This window comes from Schistocerca gregaria, chromosome 1 (genome assembly GCF_023897955.1).
Source record: "Schistocerca gregaria isolate iqSchGreg1 chromosome 1, iqSchGreg1.2, whole genome shotgun sequence".
Lineage (NCBI taxonomy): Eukaryota > Metazoa > Arthropoda > Insecta > Orthoptera > Acrididae > Schistocerca > Schistocerca gregaria.
In genome coordinates, this window is record NC_064920.1 from 278,582,436 (window position 1) to 278,605,204 (window position 22,769).

Sequence of the window (22,769 nt, forward strand, 5' to 3'; positions counted from 1 at the left end):
TATCTGATACCTTTTAGTATCTCCAGGGTTCTTCCACGTATACAACCTTCTTTCATGATTCTTGAACCAAGTGTTAGCTATGATTAAGTTGTGCTCTGTGCAAAATTCTACTAGGCGGCTTCCTCTTTCATTTCTTAGCCCCAATCCATATTCACCTACTATGTTTCCTTCTCTCCCTTTTCCTACACTCGAATTCCAGTCACCCATTACTATTAAATTTTCGTCTCCCTTCACTATCTGAATAATTTCTTTTATTTCATCGTACATTTCTTCAATTTCTTCATCATCTGCAGAGCTAGTTGGCATATAAACTTGTACTACTGTAGTAGGTGTGGGCTTCGTATCTATCTTGGCCACAATAATGCGTTCACTATGCTGTTTGTAGTAGCTTACCCGCATTCCTATTTTGCTATTCATTATTAAACCTACTCCTGCATGACCCCTATTTGATTTTGTACTTATAACCCTGTAGTCACCTGACCAGAAGTCTTGTTCCTCCTGCCATCGAACTTCACTAATTCCCACTATATCTAACGTTAACCTATCCATTTCCCTTTTTAAATTTTCTAATCTACCTGCCCGATTAAGGGATCTGACGTTCCACGCTCCGATCCGTAGAACGCCAGTTTTCTTTCTCCTGATAACGACATCCTCCTGAGTAGTCCCCGCCCGGAGATCCGAATGGGGGACTATTTTACCTCCGGAATATTTTACCCAAGAGGATGCCATCATCATTTAATCATACAGTAAAGCTGCATGTCCTCGGGAAAAATTACGGCTGTAGTTTCCCCTTGCTTTCAGCCGTTCGCAGTACCAGCACAGCAAGGCCGTTTTGGTTAATGTTGCAAGGCCAGATCAGTCAATCATCCAGACTGTTGCCCCTGCAACTACTGAAAAGGCTGCTGCCCCTCTTCAGGAACCACACGTTTGTCTGGCCTCTCAACAGATACCCCTCCGTTGTGGTTGCACCTACGGTACGGCCATCTGTATCGCTGAGGCACGCAAGCCTCCCCACCAACGGCAAGGTCCATGGTTCATGGGGGGAGGTACAAGATATTACATTACACAAAATATTGCATGTCACTAATGCTTAAGTTAGTATTTTTCCCTCCCTTAATTTATATCTAAAAATTCAGCCAATGAGTAGAAGGAGTTGTCATCTAGAAATTCTTTTAATTTATTTTTAAATGTTGGTTGACTATCTGTCAGGCTTTTGATGCAGTTTGGTAGGTGATCAAAGACTTTTGTGGCAGCATAATTTACCCCCTTCTGTGCCAAAGTCAGATTTAACCCTGCATAGTGAAGATCATCCTTTCTCCTGGTGTTATAGCTATGCACACTACTATTACTTTTGAACTGGGCTGGATTACTAACAACAAATTTCATAAGTGAATATATATACTGTGAGGTTACTGTGAGGATCCCTAGATCCTTAAACAGATGTCTGCAAGATGACCGTGGCTGGGCTCCAGCAATTATTCTGATTACACGTTTTTGAACAATGAATACTTTTCTACTCAATGATGAATTACCCCAGAATATGATACCATACAAAAGCAGTGAATGAACGTAGGCATAGTAAGCTAATTTACTGAGATTCCTATTACCAAAATTTGCAATAACCCTAATAGCAAACATAGCCGAACTCAGACGTTTCAGCAGACCATCAATGTGTTGCTTCCAGTTTAACCTCTCATCAATGAACACACCTAAAAATTTTGAAAATTCTACCTTAGCTACAGACTTCTGTTCAAAGTCTATATTTATTACTGGAGTTGTGCCATTTACTGTACGGAACTGTATATGCTGTGTTTTATCAAAATTTAAAGAGAGACCATTTGCTGAGAACCACTTAATAATTTTGTGAAAAACATCATTTACAATTACATCACTTAGTTCTTGGTTTAATGTATATCAAGAACAGTAAAGGACCTAAGACTGAACCCTGTGGGACCCCGTGCTCGATAGCCCCTCCGGTTTGAGGAATCAGCTGTTGTATTAACATTACATGAACCACTTATTTCAACTTTCTGCATTCTTCCAGTTAAGTATGAATTAAACCATTTATGCACTGCCCCCCTCAAACCATAATGATTTAGCTTATCTAAAAGAATTCCATGATTTACACAGTCAAAGGCCTTTGAGAGATCACAAAAAATACCAATGGGAGATGTCCGGTTATTCAGAGCATTTAATATTTGATCAGTGAAAGCGTATATAGCATTTTCTGTTGAAACGCCTTGCTGGAAACCAAACTGACATTTTGTTAGTACTTTATTTTTACATATATGGGAGGCTACTCTTAATACATTACTTTCTCAAAAATTTTTGATAGAGCTGTCAGAAGAGAGATTGGGCGATAGTTGTTGACATCCGACGTATCCCCCTTTATATGCAATGGTTTTACAATGGCATATTTCAGTCTATCGGGGAAAACACCCTGCTCCAAAGAGGTATTACATACGTGGCTGAGAATCCTACTTATCTGTGGGGAACAAGCTTTAAGTATCTTGCTGGAAATGCCATCAATTCCGTAAGAGATTTTACTTTTCAGTGAGTTTATTATTTTACTGATTTCAGAGGGAGAGGTTCGTGGAAATACAGTTGTTTCAAACTGCACAGGTATGGTAAACCAGTGAGGATTTCCCTATCCGCCACCTAGGTGTTACATTCTTCACCCACTGTCCCTGCTGTCGAGACATCTTCGCGGGTACCGGGCGCGTTTGGGCCACCCTCTCCCCAAGGGGAGTGGCGGGTTCAGCGGCGTTCGCGGCGCACGAGGCGGAGGGTCAATGTGGAGGCTGGCCGTGTGGCATCGCCCGCTCTGCCTGTGAGTGGACATGTGGCTGCTCCTTCAGCAAGGTCCGAGCAGGCACACGGGGGGAGGGGTTTATTAGTTATTGGGAGCTCCAACGTTAGGCGGGTGATGGAGCCCCTTAGGGAAATAGCGGAAAGGTCGGGGAAGAAGGCCAGTGTTCACTCTGTCTGCTTGCCGGGGGGTCTCATCCGAGATGTGGAGGAGGCCCTACCGGCGGCGATAGAGAGCACTGGGTGCACCCGACTGCAAATTGTTGCTCATGTCGGCACCAATGACTCTTGCCGTCTGGGTTCAGAGGTAATCCTCAGTTCGTACAGGCGGTTGGCGGAGTTGGTGAAGGTGGAAAGCCTCGCTCGCGGGGTGGAATCAGAGCTAACTATTTGTAGTATCGTTCCGAGAACCGATCGCGGTCCTCTGGTTTGGAGCCGAGTGGAAGGCTTAAACCAGAGGCTCAGACGATTCTGCGGAGAGCTGGGGTGCAAATTTCTCGACCTCCGCTATCGGGTGGAGAAATGTAGGGTCCCCCTGAATAGGTCAGGCGTGCACTACACGCCGGAAGCGGCTACGAGGGTAGCGGAGTACGTGTGGAGTGCACATGGGGTTTTTTTAGGTTAGAGAATTCCCTCCCTAGGCCCGACAAGACGCCTCCTGAGTCGCGGCAAGGCAGGAGTAGGCAAAATGCAACAAGGAATAACAATATTGTGCTAATAGTAAACTGCAGGAGCGTCTATAGAAAGGTCCCAGAACTGCTCTCATTAATAAACGGTCACAACGCCCATATAGTACTAGGAACAGAAAGTTGGCTGAAACCAGACGTAAACAGTAATGAAATCCTAAACTCTGATTGGAATGTATACCGCAGAGATAGGCTGGACAGTGAAGGGGGAGGCGTGTTTAGAAGCGATAAGAAGTGCAATAGTATCGAAGGAAATTGAGGGAGATTCGAATTGTGAAATGATTTGGGTGAAGGTCACGGTTAAAGCAGGCTCAGACATGGTAATTGGATGTCTCTATAGGCCCCCGGGCTCAGCAGCTGTTGTGGCTCAGCACCTGAAGAATAATTTGGAAAATATTTCGAGTAGATTTCCCCACCATGTTATAGTTCTGGGTGGAGATTTTAATTTGCCGGATATAGACTGGGAGACTCAAACGTTCATAACGGGTGGCAGGGACAAAGAATCCAGTGAAATATTTTTAAGTGCTTTATCTGAAAACTACCTTGAGCAGTTAAACAGAAAACCGACTCGTGGCGATAATATATTAGACCTTCTGGTGACAAACAGACCCGAACTATTTGAATCAGTTAATGCAGAACAGGGAATCAGCGATCATAAAGCGGTTACTGCGTCGATGATTTCAGCCGTAAATAGAAATATTAAAAAAGGTAGGAAGATTTTTCTGTTTAGCAAAAGTGACAAAAAGCAGATTACAGAGTACCTGACGGCTCAACACAAAAGTTTTGTCTCAAGTGCAGATAGTGTTGAGGATCAGTGGACAAAGTTCAAAACCATGGTACAATATGCGTTAGATGAGTATGTGCCAAGCAAGATCGTAAGAGATGGAAAAGAGCCACCGTGGTACAACAACCGAGTTACAAAACTGCTCCGGAAGCAAAGGGAACTTCACAGCAAACATAAACATAGCCAAAGCCTTGCAGACAAACAAAAATTACGCGAAGCGAAATGTAGTGTGAGGAGGGCTATGCGAGAGGCTTTCAATGAATTCGAAAGTAAAGTTCTATGTACTGACTTGGCAGAAAATCCTAAGAAATTTTGGTCCTATGTCAAAGCGGTAGGTGGATCAAAACAAAATGTCCAGACACTCTGTGACCAAAATGGTACTGAAACAGAGGATGACAGACTAAAGGCCGAATTACTAAATGTCTTCTTCCAAAGCTGTTTCACAGAGGAAGACTGCACTGTGCTTCCTTCTCTAGATTGTCGCACAGTTGACAAAATGGTAGATATCGAAGTAGACGACAGAGGGATAGAGAAACAATTAAAATCGCTCAAAAGAGGAAAGGCCGCTGGTCCTGATGGGATACCAGTTCGATTTTACACAGAGTACGCGAAGGAACTTGCCCCCCTTCTTGCAGCGGTGTACCGTAGGTCTCTAGAAGAGCGAAGCGTTCCAAAGGATTGGAAAAGGGCACAGGTCATCCCCGTTCTCAAGAAGGGACGTCGAACAGATGTGCAGAACTATAGACCTATATCTCTAACGTCGATCAGTTGTAGAATTTTGGAACACGTATTATGTTCGAGTATAATGTCTTTTCTGGAGACTAGAAATCTACTCTGTAGGAATCAGCATGGGTTTCGAAAAAGACGATCGTGTGAAACCCAGCTCGCGCTATTCGTCCACGAGACTCAGAGGGCCTTAGACACGGGTTCACAGGTGGATGCCGTGTTTCTTGACTTCCGCAAGGCGTTTGACACAGTTCCCCACAGTCGTTTAATGAACAAAGTAAGAGCATACGGACTATCAGATCAATTGTGTGATTGGATTGAGGAGTTCCTAGATAACAGAACGCAGCACGTCATTCTCAATGGAGAGAAGTCTTCCGAAGTAAGAGTGATTTCAGGTGTGCCGCAGGGGAGTGTCATAGGACCGTTGCTGTTCACAATATACATAAATGACCTGGTGGATGACATCGGAAGTTCACTGAGGCTTTTTGCAGATGATGCTGTGGTGTATCGAGAGGTTGCAACAATGGAAAATTGTACTGAAATGCAGGAGGATCTGCAGCGAATTGACGCATGGTGCACGGAATGGCAATTGAATCTCAATGTAGCGAAGTGTAATGTGATGCGAATACATAGAAAGATAGGTCCCTTATCATTTAGCTACAAAATAGCAGGTCAGCAACTGGAAGCAGTTAATTCCATAAATTATCTGGGAGTACGCATTAGGAGTGATTTAAAATGGAATGATCATATAAAGTTGATCGTCGGTAAAGCAGATGCCAGACTGAGATTCATTGGAAGAATCCTAAGGAAATGCAATCCGACAACAAAGGAAGTAGGCTACAGTACACTTGTTCGCCCAATGCTTGAATACTGCTCAGCAGTGTGGGATCCGCACCAGGTAGGGTTGATAGAAGAGATAGAGAAGATCCAACGGAGAGCAGCGCGCTTCGTTACAGGATCATATAGTAATTGCGAAAGCGTTACGGAGATGATAGATAAACTCCAGTGGAAGACTCTGCAGGAGAGACGCTCAGTAGCTCGGTACGGGCTTTTGTTAAAGTTTCGAGAACATACCTTCACCGAAGAGTCAAGCAGTATATTGCTCCCTCCTACGTATATCTCGCGAAGAGACCATGAGGATAAAATCAGAGAGATTAGAGCCCACACAGAAGCATACCGACAATCCTTCTTTCCACGTACAATACGAGACTGGAATAGAAGGGAGAACCGATAGAGGTACTCAGGGTACCCTCCGCCACACACCGTCAGGTGGCTTGCGGAGTACGGATGTAGATGTAGGGCGTGCCACTTAGGAGTATCATCTCTCCTCATACTATGACAGCATAGCAGGTTCAAGGCATAGTATCATAATACATACATTTTGACCTTCTTTATGATACACGTACAGGAATAAAAAGTACAGAAAGTCTCCTTAGTGAAAATACAGCTATTTAAACACAGTACTTGGAAAAACTGATAGCTAAATCGTGGAAAATGGATTATTATAGAATTTTGACAAAACTCAGTAAATACAGTTCAGTAAATCTCATATAATTACATGTGCTATAACAACTGACTTATCAAACACTGAAATACAAGAAGTGGAAAGAGTTAAGATATTGAGACTATGGATAGATCACAACTTTAATTGGTAAGGCCACTGCCTGGAATTAAGAAAGCACGTTAGTTTAGCTATGTTTGCAGCATACAAGATGACTGCAGTAGGTGATTCAGCATGGAAGAAACAAGTTTATTCTGCGCATTGCCATTCACCAATGAGTTATAAATCATTTGTAGGAAAAAGCAATGCATATGGAAACTATTTTCCGAACACAGAAGTGTGAAGTATGGTGTTAGCCCTAGAATGTTCTGCTTACATCTCATCACAAACTTGGTATTTCACCAGCAGCTTCACAGTATATACACTACTGGCCACTAAAATTGCTACACCACGAATATGACATGCTACAGATGTGAAATTTAACCAACAGGAAGAAGATGTTGTGATATGCAAATGATTAGCTTTTCAGAGTATTCACACAAGGTTGGCACCGGTGGCTACACCTACAACGTGCTGACCGATTTCTCATACACAAACAGCAGCTGACCGGCACTGCCTGGTGAAACGTTGTTGTGATGCCTTGTGTAAGGAGGAGAAATGTGTACCATCAAGTTTTCCGACTTTGATAAAGGTTGGATTGTAGCCTATCATGATTGCAGTTTATTGTATCGTGACACTGCTGCTCGTGTTGATCGAGATCCAATGACTGTTAGCAGAATATCCCAATGGCCTCATATCACTAGCACTTGAGATGACAGGCATCTTATCTGCATGGCTATAACAGAACGTACAGCCACGTCTCGATCCCTGAGCAACAGATGGGGATGTTTGCAAGACAACAACCATCTGCATGAACAGTTTGACGACATTTGCAGCAGCATGGACTATCAGCTCGGTGACCATGGCTGTGGTTATCCTTGACACTGATTCACAGATAGGAGTACCTGCGATGGTGTACTCAACGACGAACCTGGGTGCAAGAATGACAAAACGTCATGTTTTCGGATGAATCCAGATTCTGTTTACAGTTTCATGATGGTTGCATCCGTTTTTGGCGACAACGCGGTGAACGCACATTGGAAGCGTGTATTCGTCATCGCCATACTGTCGTATCACCCAGAGTGATGGTATGGGGTGCCATTGGTTACACGTCTCGGTCACCTCTTGTTCGCATTGACAGCACTTTGAACAGTGGACATTACATTTCAGATGTGTTACGACCTGTGGCTCTACCCTTCATTCGATCCCTGCAAAACCCTACACTTCAGCAGGATAATGCATGACCGCATGTTGCAGGTCCTGTATGGGCCTTTCTGGATACAGAAAATATTCGACTGATGCCCTGGCCAGCACATTCTCCAGGTCCCTCACCAATTGAAAACGTTCGGTCAATGGTGGCCGAGCAACTGGCTCATCACAATACACCAGTCACTACTCATGATGAACTGTGGTATCATGTTGAAGCTGCATGGTCAGCTGTACCTGTACACACCATCCAAGCTCTGTTTGACTCAATGCCCAGGTGTATCAAGGCCGTTATTACAGCCAGAGGTGGTTGTTCTGGGTACTGATTTCTCAGGATCTATGCACCCAAATTGCATGAAAATGTAATCACATGTCAGTTCTAGTATAATATATTTGTCCAATGAATACCTGTTTCTCATCTGCATTTCTTCTTGGTTTAGCAATTTTAATGGCTAGTAGTGTACTTCATCATTACCAATATTTCTCTTCTCTCAAAAAGTAGTGAAGGCAGGAAAATAAGACTTCAAGGAGTTAACATTTGTACACAATGATAGGTAAATAAGTATGAGAGTACTCACCTATGTTTTGTTTTAGCTTGTAGGAAAACATTTGCCACTTCGTGTGTAGCACAAAATATCACAGGCAAACTGAGGAAGATATAAATACGCTTTTGGTAACGTCCAGACTCTCCCAAGTACTTCAAAATATCATCATAAGCCATTTTTTCAGTATATTAATTCTGAAATAAAAAAAGTGTAAATAATTATAACTCATTTGATATTCAGTCGTATCACTGTGTTTCCAGGACACTCCAGATTGTTGTTTGTAATATGCAACATTTGAATTGACATACATGAACATTAATGCTTTTTTATGCACAGTGTCTCATTTACTTTGAGCATCCTAATTAATTTGTTGTCTTGAAGCAAAATAAGAGAAGTATGAAGTAAATATTGTTTATCTATCAGATGGACATCAACTGGCATGATTGCCTTTCTTATAACTATTTGTTACATCTTTTTTAAATATCACCCTATATTTTTTTTACTTAGAACCCACTTTGTCTCCTCAAGGTCTGTTCAAGAACATATCACTTTGCACTAATCACATAAACATGTCACTAATAATAATGTAACACAAAATTTAGTTCTAACTGTCTTGCAGTAACACACATTGCAGGTATCCTGGGTTACTACTGTAACTACCAAACTTGTGTGTGTGCCACTTCGTAGTTCACATGTGATGGTTATGAAGTTTATGCCTGACTTTGTCACTAGATACCACCTGGTCTGCTAGTATGGCAACAGTTGTGTAAGCAGCCTTACAGATGTGCCTCCTGTTAAAACTAACGACTATACAGGCCAGAGTGCAACACTCCACCTGCCACTTACACGTTAACTGTTGTATGTATTTTGTCTCTCATGTGTTTATGCTTTTTCATGTAATCAAGTTATAGTGTTCTTGGGTTAGAACACTTCGGCAACGAGTATCATATTTGTTTCCGCATTGAGTACCATATTTGATTCCGCATGCTCCACTTCAATCATTGGTTCTTTCAGTTTAATTTCTATGGAGGCTTCTTTCAGTTTAATTTCTATGGAGGCAGTGCTTAAATATCTTCTTGAGCAACAGCAGCCACTGACAGTTGCTATTTTCAGTTTAATGGCTAAAGTGTTACAACGTGCAGCCCCACTAACAACATATCCACCGCAGTTCCCTGCACATGACAATGTAGCAGGAGACTGGGATGAAACTTGTGCAAGGCTCTTTTTCTGTTGTGAACCTCACCTTGAGTGTCTCAGTTGTTGTGTCAGCTCACAGCCTTATAAGAATTTTCAAGTCTTTCTATTGATCAGGTATGCGAGTTACTTTCTACCTAACACTGTAAACATACTCATATAACTGCTGCTAGTGTCAAGTTTTGCTGTTGCCAAAACAATCATACAGGGCACGGGCAGTACAACTGCATGGACTTAGTTATCACTGTAATTTTGTGACAAATATTCATAAGGAATCCTATGCAGATCAGATGGTTCAAAATGCAATCATACATCTTGCTCCAGATAACGAAATTTGAGAGTGAGCTCTACAGTGTGAATATCCTATGCTTACAGAAGTATTAAACATAGCTCAGTCATTTGATGTTTTGTGGACTGCAGATAGTCAGTTAGAAGCCTGGTCCAAAGTTTCAGAAATCACTTCCCCTTACCCCTCCCGGCCTTCAGTCAGTTCACAAGGGAACAGAGAAGCTATTGCAGCTGTCTATCAGACATCTCTGTGTCATATAGGTAATCATCATTTGTGACAACAAGAGATCGCATCACAACAGCAACAGCATTGTACTTCATTGTCTTCATGCTCATACTATTTCACACAACAGGAATGGAAATGCTCAGCAACATGTAATAGGTGCTATAGAAAGGGGCACATTACTTCTGTCTGTAACTCTCTTCCAAGACTCAGTGAGCATGACATGAAGAAGGATGTGAGCAGTGTGTCAGCAGTGATGTGTCTCCTTGGAAGTTATACATTGAAGTGTGTGTGTTTAAAAACTACTGAGAATGCAAGGGGGCATGGGTGCAGCAGATGCATTGGTGAATTCTCAAATTTATGTGGATTTGGATTCTCCCCTTCTCGTTCTAGTGTTACAAAGGCTGGTGAGTTATAACAAACAACAGATTCCTGTGACTTACAAGGAGGTGGTTGGTTCAGTAACATTCCTAATTGTGGAACATGCTTGCACTGAAAATCTGTTTGGTTTGGACACTTTTAAACTTTCTGGATTCTCCATCAATGACAAAGTACGTTTGGTTTCTGATCAAGTTCCACCAACAGTTAAATGCTCACGGTGCCACATTTTCCTCTCCATTTTCTCAGGAACTGGGCCGTGCAGCAGAATTTCAGGGTCATATTACGATGAAACGGTCTGCCAGCCCCCGATTTTTCTTCTCGGCCCACCCACTACTGGTAAACTTACCGTATCAAGTAAAGCAGAATTAGATCATCTTCAATCCTTCAATATCATTCAACCTATTTCTTTCAGTGAATAATCATTACCAGTGGAAATAGAAAAAAACCTATAGCTAAATTACACCTCTGTGGTGATTTTTAAAAATCACTTAATGCAGAATCACTGATACCTTTCTTTTAGCGCACTCTGATGAGCTGTTTGCAAAATTATTGGGGGCCATTGTTTTTGAGTGACTGGTGACTGACTTTGCAGATGTCCATTTACAGCTGCCGCTAGACGAGGAATCTAAACACCTTCTAGTTATCAATACTCCGTCTGGCTTTATCAATACCACCATTTGGCTTTGATGTGGCAAGTGCACCAGCTAAATATGTCTGCTTGTGTCTGTGTATGTGCGGATGGATATGTGTGTGCGCGAGTGTACACCTTTTCCTTTTTTTCCCCCTAAGGGGAGTCTTTCCGCTCCCGGGATTGGAATGACTCCTTACCCTCTCCCTTAAAACCCACATCCTTTCGTCTTTCCCTCTCCTTCCTGAAGAAGCAACCATCGGTTGCGAAAGCTAGTAATTCTGTGTGTGTGTTTGTGTGTTTTGTTCTTGTGCCTGTCTGCCGGCGTTTTCCCGCTTGGTAAGTCTTGGAATCTTTGTTTTTAATATAATTCTAAAACTTATGTGGATTTGGGTTCTCCCCCTCTGGCTACAGTGTCACAAAGGCTGGTGAGTTATAACAAAAAACAGATTCCTGTGACTTATAAGGCTGTGGTTGGTTCATTAATATCCCTAGTTGTGGACAATACTTACACTGAAAATCTGTTTGGTTTGGACACTTTTAAACTTTCTGCATTACCTGACAGTGACATCTACAATTAGGTGCTCATTGTGCTGAAGTTTCCTCTTTATTTCCTTAGGGACTGAGTTGTGCAGTAGAATTTCAGTAACTTTATGAGCTCAAGTAAAAGCAGAATTATGCAAAATTGCATGCTACCATAAATTCATTCCAGACACTGCTACTGAGGCAGAACCACTCCATGCATTATTACATAAAGATGTCCCTTTCGAATGGTCCCCAGCGTATGACTAGGTATTGAAGTTATTGAAATCTACGCTGCAGTCGGCCCCTGGTTTGGTCACTTTTCAGCCAGGGCAGCACCTTGTATTAGCCACAAATGCATCTCAGTTTGGCCTTGGTACCATCCTTACCCATAAATATGTAGATAGATCATCACATCCTATTGCATATGCCTCTAAAACTTTAAAGTCAGTGCAACCGTGTTATTCTCAGATAGAGAAAGGAGCTCTAGCAATTGATTATGCCCTGAAAAAAATCATTTTTTTTATATGGATCTCAGCCACACATCCTGTTATAAGGGAAGTTGTTTCTTTTGCAACACAGCTGTCGGGACAAACCTCCAGGTTGTACTTCTGATCCTTTAAGAAAGTGATCAGTAAGAACAATGCGTGTTCACCCACTATCAGGTAGGTACCTCTATGAGGAGCTAGGCATTTTAACTGTGCCATCACAATACATAAATTCGCTAATGAAATTCTTCATAAATAATCCATCACAACTTGAGAAGAACAGAGATGTTCATATCTTCAACATTAGAGGAAAAAGCGACCTTTATTATCCATTGTTAAAGCTGTCACTGGTTCTGAAAGGATTTAAATATGCTGCAATAAAAAATTTTTTGATCGTTTGCCCAATAACATAGAATGTCTGACAATTAACAAAGCACAGTATGAATTGCACAAATAAGAAAAGAACGAGGACAAAACATCAAGATATCGGAAATAACAGAACGAACTCTTTTTAAGAATCAAATAATTCAGAGGGCTTTGAAGGCAGAAGAGTGGAAAGGACCGCATGGGGAGGAGAACAACAACAAAGGAGAACATCAGTGTTACATGACCCTAGTTGATCAATACGAAGACAAGGAAATATTACAATAAAATCCCACCATTATTCACAAATTTAATAAATATGCTGGGATAATCGGATTTTTAATTATCTCCAAAAACAAAGTCGTTTCAGTTTGGTTTTTTGGAGGTGCATGTCTGCAGTTCTGTTACGCACTAACATTACTGCGTCACGATACTGGAGGATCCCGCTACTGGAGTCAAAATAGAATGGCGGGGCGTTCTGGTTTGATGTGGGGCGCCTCGAATTCCTCTCCTGCGCCTATATCTTACATCTCACAGTAGCAATTACACCCTACATCATTATTTATTTCTCGTATGAGTCCAATCTCTCACGCTCTCTACAGCTTACTTTATTACCATGGTAGTTCCTTTCTGATGGCTCCATACATATCTGCATCTAGGTGATTATTCTACAGCTCACATATAAGTGCCTGGCGGAGGATTCATCGAACCACCTTCAAGCTATTTCCCTACCATTCCACACTCGAACAGTGCGCGGGAAAGACGAACACTTAAACCTTTCCGTGCGATCTCTGATTTCTCTTATTTTATTATGATCATCATTTCTCACTATACAGGTTGGCACCAACAAAATATTTTCACAATGGGGAGGAAGTTGAAATTTAATGAGAAGATCCTGACCCAACAAAGAACGCTTTTGTTTTAATGACAGCCACACCAATTCGCCTATCATATCCGTGGCATTATCTCCCCTATTTTGCGATAATACATAACAAGCTACGCCCGTTTAAAATTTTTTGATGTCCTTTGTCAATCCTATCTGATGCGGATCTCAAGCCACACAGCAATACTCCATAAGATGGCGAAGTAGCGTATTGTAATAATCTCTTTAGTAGACCTGTTGCATTTTCTAGGTGTCGTGCCAATAAATCGCTTTGGTTTGCTTTCCCCAAAACATTATATGCGTGATAGATCCAATTTAAGTTATTCGTAATCATAACCCCTAAGTATTTAATTGGATTTACAGTCTTTAGGTTTGTGTGATGTATCATATAACTGAGATTTAGAGCTTTTTTTATTACTCATGTGGATGACTTTACACTTTTCATTATTTAGAGTCAATTGCCACTTTTCGCACTGTGGTCTCTTCCAGAGATAGCGGTGCCACACCAAAGGCAGCAATGCGAATTGATACCACAGACATAAACGAGAGCTCACCCGAATCCGCAACAACCAAGTCTTCTTAAGACCATGTCTCCCTATCAGCATAGCAACGTCCTCACGCCGAGGTCAGTATAGTGTGGACTGTCGAGCGTGTGAGAGGTCTACTCAGCTCGTGACCTCATACGAAGGAGTCAGCATCATGGTGTAGGACCAACGAGTTAAGCTTTCCAATGAACTTTTACTTTAGTAAATTTTGAACATTGTACATCAAGAGAACAGATTTATAAGTAAATCAACTGATGTTTTGCTAGCCAACGATAGTTGCAATTTATCTAGTGTCCTGTGGCAGTGTTAAAGTTAAATGAATCTTTTATTCATTTATGTAATAATGAGAACTAATATTTCATGTCTTCTAGTTTGATTGGCCTTCTCATAGAGCAATCAAAGAACCCACAGTTATGGCCAGACGAAAATAGTTTTGTCTAGTCGTAACACACAGCATACAGATATCTTATCTGAACCATTTTCCAATTGGTTTTAATGGTCTGAAGAATGGTAAATGACATTATCATCTGGAATAATCTAAGAGGGCTGCTCAGATTGTCACCTATGTAATTCGTGTAGAGCAGGGACAGTAAATGGCGTATTACACTTCCTTGGGGTATGCCTGCTATTAATTCTGTGTTACTCTATTACTTTCCGTAAATTAATATAACTGTGAACGTTCTGACAGGAAATCACGAATCCAATCGCTAAACTTAGACGACCGTCCAGAGGCACACAATTTCATTTGAAGTCGCTTGTGAGCTACAATATCAAAACTCTTCTGAAAATATAAAAATATGGAATCAATTTGACATTCCTGTTATTCGCACTCAATGCTTCGTGAAAGTAGAGAGCTAGCAATATTATCCTGCTTAAAATCGACGATGGTGGGTCTGTAATTTAGAGGGTGACCCGTATTTCCTTTCTTCGGTATTGTTGTGACTTGTGCAACTTTCCAGTCTTTTTAGGTACGGATATTTCGACGAGCGAGGGGTTGTCTATGATTGTTAAGCACGGAGCTATTTTATCATCACACTCTGAAAGGGACCTGAGTTGTATACAATCTGGACCGGATGCCTTTATTAAGTGATTTAAGCTGCAAAGTGATTTAAGCTGCATCGCTATACCGAGGATATATACTTTTAAGTTCATGTTGACAGCTATTCTCGACTGGAATTCTGGAGTGTTTACTTCATCTTCTTTGGTAAAGGAATTTCCGAAAACCGTCTTTACTAACTCTGCTTTAGTGGCACTGTCATCGTTAACGTCGTCATTGTTACCGCACAGTGAACGTATCGATTGCACCTTGCAGCTGTGTCTTTACATATCATCCTGTCCCTTCTTCTTGTCATTTTTTCCCTAAGTTCCTTTTGTTGCTGATTCTGCGGATAACCTCTACATTGTTTGCCTTATCAGTCCACCTAATTTTCAACGTTCTTCTGTAGCCGCACAACTCAAATTCTTCTATTGTCTTCCTTTCTGATTTATCCACAGTCCATGATTCACTACCATACTATTCTGTGCTCCAAACGTACATTCTCAGAAATTTCTTCCTCAAGTTAAGGCCTATGTTCCCCTCTTTGCATGCAGTAATGTGCTTTTTATATCATAATTGTAGTGTCTGTCATGGGTTATTTGGTTCAAGGTAGCAGTATTAATTAATTACGACTACTTCGTGATTACCAATTTTCATGTTAAGTTTCTCGCTATTCTCATTTCTGCTACTCTTCGTTACTTCCTTCTTTCTTCGGTTTATCTTAATCTGTATCTTGCATTTCCAACATGTCCAAGAGGGGATTCTCGATGCGGACCGCCAACATTCATAGTTCTACAACCAAGGTTTCAGCCTAGTCATCCATCGATGGGTTAGGCACTGGACTCGCATTCGGGAGGACGACGGTGCAATCCCGCGTCCGTCCATCCTGATTTAGGTTTTCCGTGATTTCCCTAAATAGCTCCAGGCAAATGCCGGAATGATTCCTTTGAAAGGGCACGGCCAAATTCCTTCCCCGTCCTTCCCTAGTCCGATGAGACCCATGACCTCGCTGTCTGGTCTCCTTCCGCAAACAACCCAACCCAACACATCCATCAATGAGAAAAACGTGTGTCGCCTTGAAGGGTGGATATGTAGCAAGAGTCTAACACCAAGCAGACTCATGGTCACTGCTGTTTTATTTTTAAGCTGACAACTAAAACTTGATGAATACTCCTCAACAGTTTGGTCAGTAGAGTTTAGAATTCACCGTAGAAAGGTCCTGCGCTTGTCTTGGTAAAACTCTATACTCAGAGTATCCTCTGTACTAACTGAGTTTTTTATTTGTCTAAACGAAGCTCAATGTTGTTCTGGGACAGAGTACAGCACGACTTGCAGTGTCTCATGTGGGTTGCTAGTTGTTTAGCTTTATGAAGAAACAATGGTCCAAATGGCTCTAAGCACTATGGGGCTTAACATCTGAGGTCATCAGTCCCCTAGACTTGCAACTACGCAAAACCTAACTAACCTAAGGACATCACACGCATCCATGCCCGAGGCATGCGATTGTAGCAGAAGTGCGGTTCCGGACTGAAGCACCTAGAACCACTCGGTTATAGCGGCCGCCTAGTTTTATGATACTCAGTACGAACAACAATTATGAAGTATATCCAACTTGTGGCGTACCAACTAAATAATAAAATTCAATTACAGAAGATAGTAGAAGGCAGAAAAGGAAAATGGAAACAACAATTTAATACATTTTATACAATACAATCACAGACGATAATAGAAGGTAGAAAGGAAATATGGGAACAACTATTTAATACATGAGTAATATATTTCATAAAAATAATTGCATTTAATAATAACTGGAAATCTCGTTTAGATGACCTGCCAAGTGCTTGACGATTGTGCTATATGCATTTCCTTTGTGCCCTGCATCCTGGAAATTCCCCGGGAATATTTGTTTCGCATGTTATCAACAGTTGCCCAGGAATAAGGGTTCATTGATGCATAACGAAGGTACAGATTTAGAGCGTTATTGCCCCTGACATCGCTTTTTTTGTTGTGGTCTTCAGTCCGAAGACTAGTTTGATGGAGCTTTCCATGCTATTCTATACTGACATCTCTCTAGAATTTTTACCCCCCACACTTCGCACCAATACAAAATTTGTGACCCCTTGGTGTCTCAAAATGTGTCCCACCAACCGATCTGTCCTAGTCAAGTAGTGCCACAAATTTCTTTTCTCCGCAATTCTATTGGGTACCACCTCATTAGTTAGGCGATCCACCCATCCAAACCTAGCACTCTTCTGCAGCACCACATTTCGAAAGGCTCTAGCCTCCTCTTGTCTACGCCGTTTATCGCCCATGTTTCACTTCCATACAAGGTTACACTCCAGGCAAATACCGTCACAGAAGAGTTTTGAGCATCAAGATTTATATTTTCTTCTTAAAAAACGCGTTTCTCTGCGTTGCCAGTCTGTGATACATTATTTGTTTAACTACCCATCAATATTCAATATTCATCTATTTAAAACGTCGCAGCAGTGCTCCCCATTCACATACGTTTGAATTTTGAAATGTTTCCACTGTACAGGTCTATCTTCAAGAGAATAGTTTGCAAACCATTCTCTTCTTCGTGCGGCCAGCTTTGAATAATTACTGCTGTTAATGTTAGTAACTATCACTGTTAATAATTATTTGTGTTAATGAAAAAGCATCATCACCAACTAAAGTCGCATCTTATAGCATGCCGAATGCTCTCGATTGCAATGCATGCAATGTGATGTGTAATTTCAGTTCTGGCGGCAGTGCTTCAAGCTTCCTTATCGCATAATTAACTCTGTTTAGAAGAAACATAAATAGTTCTAGTGACATTCTAAGACAGTTAAAAGAACTTCTTGGGTCTTCCATTACAAATTATTTCAGCAAGGATGCTGAGCAACCGAGCTGACGTCTTTTCTTCATCCAATCATGAATCGAACCACGTTTCTCATTTTTTCCTTATGCAGCGATTCCAAGCAACAAGCTTGAGCGCTCCATCTCAACTCGTGCGACGTGCAGCTGCCAAAACTTTCATTTCCGACACGACTCAGGAATCCACAAAACGACGAAACTAAAGTACACTCCTGGAAATGGAAAAAAAGAACACATTGACACCGGTGTGTCAGACCCACCATACTTGCTCCGGACACTGCGAGAGGGCTGTACAAGCAATGATCACACGCATGCGTGAGGTCTCCACAGTACATCGATGTTGTCGCCAGTGGTCGGCGGAAGGTGCGCGTGCCCGTCGACCTGGAACCGGACCGCAGCGACGCACGGATGCACGCCAAGACCGTAGGATCCTACGCAGTGCCGTAGGGGACCGCACCGCCACTTCCCAGCAAATTAGGGACACTGTTGCTCCTGGGGTATCGGCGAGGACCATTCGCAACCGTCTCCATGAAGCTGGGCTACGGTCCCGCACACCGTTAGGCCGTCTTCCGCTCACGCCCCAACATCGTGCAGCCCGCCTCCAGTGGTGTCGCGACAGGCGTGAATGGAGGGACGAATGGAGACGTGTCGTCTTCAGCGATGAGAGTCGCTTCTGCCTTGGTGCCAATGATGGTCGTATGCGTGTTTGGCGCCGTGCAGGTGAGCGCCACAATCAGGACTGCATACGACCGAGGCACACAGGGCCAACACCCGGCATCATGGTGTGGGGAGCGATCTCCTACACTGGCCGTACACCTCTGGTGATCGTCGAGGGGACACTGAATAGTGCACGGTACATCCAAACCGTCATCGAACCCATCGTTCTACCATTCCTAGACCGGCAAGGGAACTTGCTGTTCCAACAAGACAATGCACGTCCGCATGTATCCCGTGCTACCCAACGTGCTCTAGAAGGTGTAAGTCAACTACCCTGGCCAGCAAGATCTCCGGATCTGTCCGCCATTGAGCATGTTTGGGACTGGATGAAGCGTCGTCTCACGCGGTCTGCACGTCCAGCACGAACGCTGATCCAACTGAGGCGCCAGGTGGAAATGGCATGGCAAGCCGTTCCACAGGACTACATCCAGCATCTCTACGATCGTCTCCATGGGAGAATAGCAGCCTGCATTGCTGCGAAAGGTGGATATACACTGTACTAGTGCCGACATTGTGCATGCTCTGTTGCCTGTGTCTATGTGCCTGTGGTTCTGTCAGTGTGATCATGTGATGTATCTGACCCCAGGAATGTGTCAATAAAGTTTCCCCTTCCTGGGACAATGAATTCACGGTGTTTTTATTTCAATTTCCAGGAGTGTACATACTGGTTTCACCTGTCTATAGTCAAATATAAAACCACTTGCGTGTAACTCATTCCACGCAACCAGTGGCGCAACCCAATGTCGTCATGTCAACTACGCTTAAGGGATGACGTGCAACTCATTCCACGCAACCAGTGGCGCAACCCAATGTCGTCGCGTAAACTAGGCTTAAGGGATGAGGACATAGTATAGGCGTCCTTCGCAGTTCGCTGCATTACTGCTCAGGAGTCAGTCGGTGATGATGGGCGGTTTGAACAGGCGCCACGTCACGTGTGGACAGAAATTTTGACTGGTCGCTGTGTTCCTGCCAACGGCCTACACCATATATGATTTATGGAAGATAAAAGGCGCATCTTTCAACGCATCTTAACCGCGCAAGGGAAACTGTAACAAATGCTAGCGTTCATTCCCTTCGTTGTGTGTGTTGATACTCTCAAGACCGTGTGGAATGCGAATGGAAGACTTACACGGAGTGTTCGGGAATTCCCGTTACAAACTTTTAGGACTTGTAGAGGGGGAGTGAGTACATAATATTTTGCGTAAGACTCCATGTTCGGGAAAGGGGCCATATCCGTTCTACGACGGTTTTTGTTTGGATGTGTAACGCGTCCACGTCTACTGAGAGAAACAAAAAGCCTCAGAGTTTTTTGTCCTGATATGCAATAAGGTGGACAAGATGACGTGTACTACATGAGACGGTTACCTGTTGTCACTTTACGTCTACCTTGCTGCGAGACCTATTCAATGCCTGTGCACACGAGAAGGATGTCTGTGTATTCTGAAAACGTGTATCAAACCATGTTTACCGCATCGGAGACGCACAGACACAACCTTTTGCGTTCTGTTGGCCACGTACAATTCAAATTAGATGTGTGAAAAGTATACACAATTAAACACGTTGGAGGGATCAGACAAATACCAGATAGTGATATATCATTATTTAAGGCTTGCACTAGTTGATGAGTGAACGTATAAATAGCTTTCTCAGCAGAGCAACCTTTCTGGAATCCAAATTGCGATACGCTAAATAAATTATTTCAGCTTAAGTGTGCAACTGATGTTTAGTACATTCCTTTTTAGAACATTTTGAAAAACATGTCAGTAAAAATTGGACGATAATTGTTTAAGTCCGTCAAGACACCTTTTTTATAAGGTTATTTAATAACTGCACATTTTTATCTATCTGGGAAAATTCACTGTGGTAGTGATGCAATTCATGTATCACAAGCCGGCCGCTATGTTCGAGCGGTTCTAGGCGCTTCAATCCGGAACCGCGCTTCTGCTACGGTCGCAGGTTCGAATCCTGCCTCGGGCATGGATGTGTGTGATGTCCTTAGGTTAGTTAGGTTTAAGTAGTTCTAAGTCTAGGGGACTGATGACATCAGATGTTAAGCCCCATTGTGCTAAGGGCCATGTATTACAAAGGACATCACTTCATTCGGTAGAGATGTCCAAAGAAGATTAATTTTCTCTTTGTCTTCACTTCCGATACTTTCTCTTTATTTTCGAAGATCGTCTCGTTACTTCTCATTTCCCAGCGATCTGTAGTTTGTATTTAACCCATTATTTTTTGATAATCTTTTTTTTATTTTTTCTCTTGATTTGTTCATTATTTTTGCATCAAGCTGAAAATCATAATTTTTTAAATACAATAAGGTAGTCTTCGTATTTGAGATATTTCTACAGTATATTGGAGATAACTAGCGAATAGTTCATGTAAATCGATAACCTCAATAAATGTAAAAAAGACTTCTTTGCAGTGGCGGTAAACTACAGGTAAACTCCGTTCTTTGATTGTTGAATCTTTATCTCTGAGTGACAGCACAATGTTGGTTTTGCGATACCCCATTCTCTGCATGTCACGCCAAAATGGCCTGAATAGAGAATTTTGTTAGAGTAAACACACTGGCGCCTGCTGTACTTGAACTACTGAAGTGCGATGTCAGTTATAGCGCAATGTTTCATGTCAGCAATCATAGGTAATACGTGGGACGGTAGGTGGATTTTTCTTTTCATCCTTGATATGTAGTACAAAAAGTTACCGTGTAGTTGAAATCCAGGGGCGGGAACTCTGAATTATTCAAAAACTGTACAATCAATATAATATCTCGCACTTTAAGAACCGCCTAAAACAGTAGTGTCGACATGAAACAGAACAAAGCAGCAGTTATCCCGCAGACTCGTCCGATTAAAGCCAACCGCCCCCACTTGCTCGGTACAGTATTTGGAGGGAGAAAAGAGGACGTACTTCTAGATTAGTGACAACTCTTGATAGCCCATGCGAAGCTGTAAGAGGGATGAACGAATAACACAAATGGCGATCTTAGGAAGAAGGGCTACGTCCTATCGAAATCCTGTTGGTTAAATTTAGAGAACCGATGTTGATGGTACATTGTGTGACTATTACGCTGCCACCACTGCACGCCTAAAGTTAGTGTTGAGGGCGCGTAGAGAGGCATATAGATAGACTTTTTCCGTGCCTCAGTATGCCGTTGCAAGTTGACAGAAAACTGACGATGTTGGTACGAACTATCCTCCGCCTCGCGCTGTGCTGTAACTTGCGGTGTATATATATACAGATACAAAAGGTATTTCGAGCGGGTCGTATTTGTATATCTGTGCTTTATGCGATAAATAATTTAGTTAGAAATAGCTGATAGTAAGCACCCAAATGATGGCTTTCGAACTTGTTGGACCGGAAAGCACTCTCTCGACTGTGCAGTTCAGCATGTAGTGACAAACAAATTGTACGTATGTAGTCAGTAATCTTACTCGTCACACACAATTTCGAAGAAAAAATATGCAAATTATCTGCTGTACATGCTACGAACTTTCGGCAACTATGTGTGTTTTTATAATGTTAGTCACTCTCAAGTACTTCTCAAAATTTTTCCTTGAAACTGTACCCGACACAGGAGTTACTCGTTTGTAATTGCAAAGCAGAGGTGCGTAATACATTAAAATCAATACTGCAACTTCGTTCCTACAACCGATACTCTTCGACTCAGCGTATTCCGAAATGTCATCTGCCGTCGTTCAGTGATAACTATGCATGTGGGCCGCCGCGAATTTAACGACGGAGAGTGTGAGAAACAGCAGGGAAGCCGACGTGCTGATGACAAATGGTGAGACGGTTTGCGCCAATCAACCACGGTTATAATGTAAGCTGTGTAGTCTGTTACGCTCTTAATGCTGTAACGCAAATCCCCGCCTGGAACACAGCGTCTTGTTACACACAATCTCAGCATGAGACTCTCACGACGAAATCTAAGGGTTCCTCTCTGCGAGTTTCATCCATAAAGTAAGTTTATACCACGTTCGCTTGTAACAAAACACACTTTAGTAAAAAGTAATGAAGACTTCGATATCTGTCCATCGAAGACTCCCCCACCCCTCCAAGGGCCTCGTAAGTCTTTTGTACGTGCTTGGCTACCACGTGACTCCAATCTTTACAGTATTACTTCCTTTGCGTGCTGTAAGCTTGTACTTACACAATCCCTTTCGCCCTCTATCTCTCCATCGGATGATTTTCTTGGTGCATAAACCAAATCCAATCTTGGACCTGGTTTATGATTTAGGGCTCGACTTTCCAATTCCTGGATTTTCTACAACTTTTCATTAAATA

General features: G+C 42.4%; 1 protein-coding gene across 7 annotated transcripts in view; it reads right to left on the reverse strand.

Moving 5' to 3' along the window:
* The window catches only part of LOC126340665 (organic cation transporter protein-like), a 115,079-nt gene that overhangs the window by 40,024 nt on the left and 52,286 nt on the right, over nucleotides 1-22,769 (reverse strand). For all 7 annotated transcript variants that reach the window (XM_050001707.1, XM_050001709.1, XM_050001708.1 and 4 more), the window contains one exon: nucleotides 8,389-8,549. In XM_050001707.1, coding sequence (XP_049857664.1) covers nucleotides 8,389-8,531 — 143 coding nt within the window. In that variant the 5' untranslated portion in view covers nucleotides 8,532-8,549. The remainder of the gene's footprint in view (nucleotides 1-8,388; nucleotides 8,550-22,769) is intronic.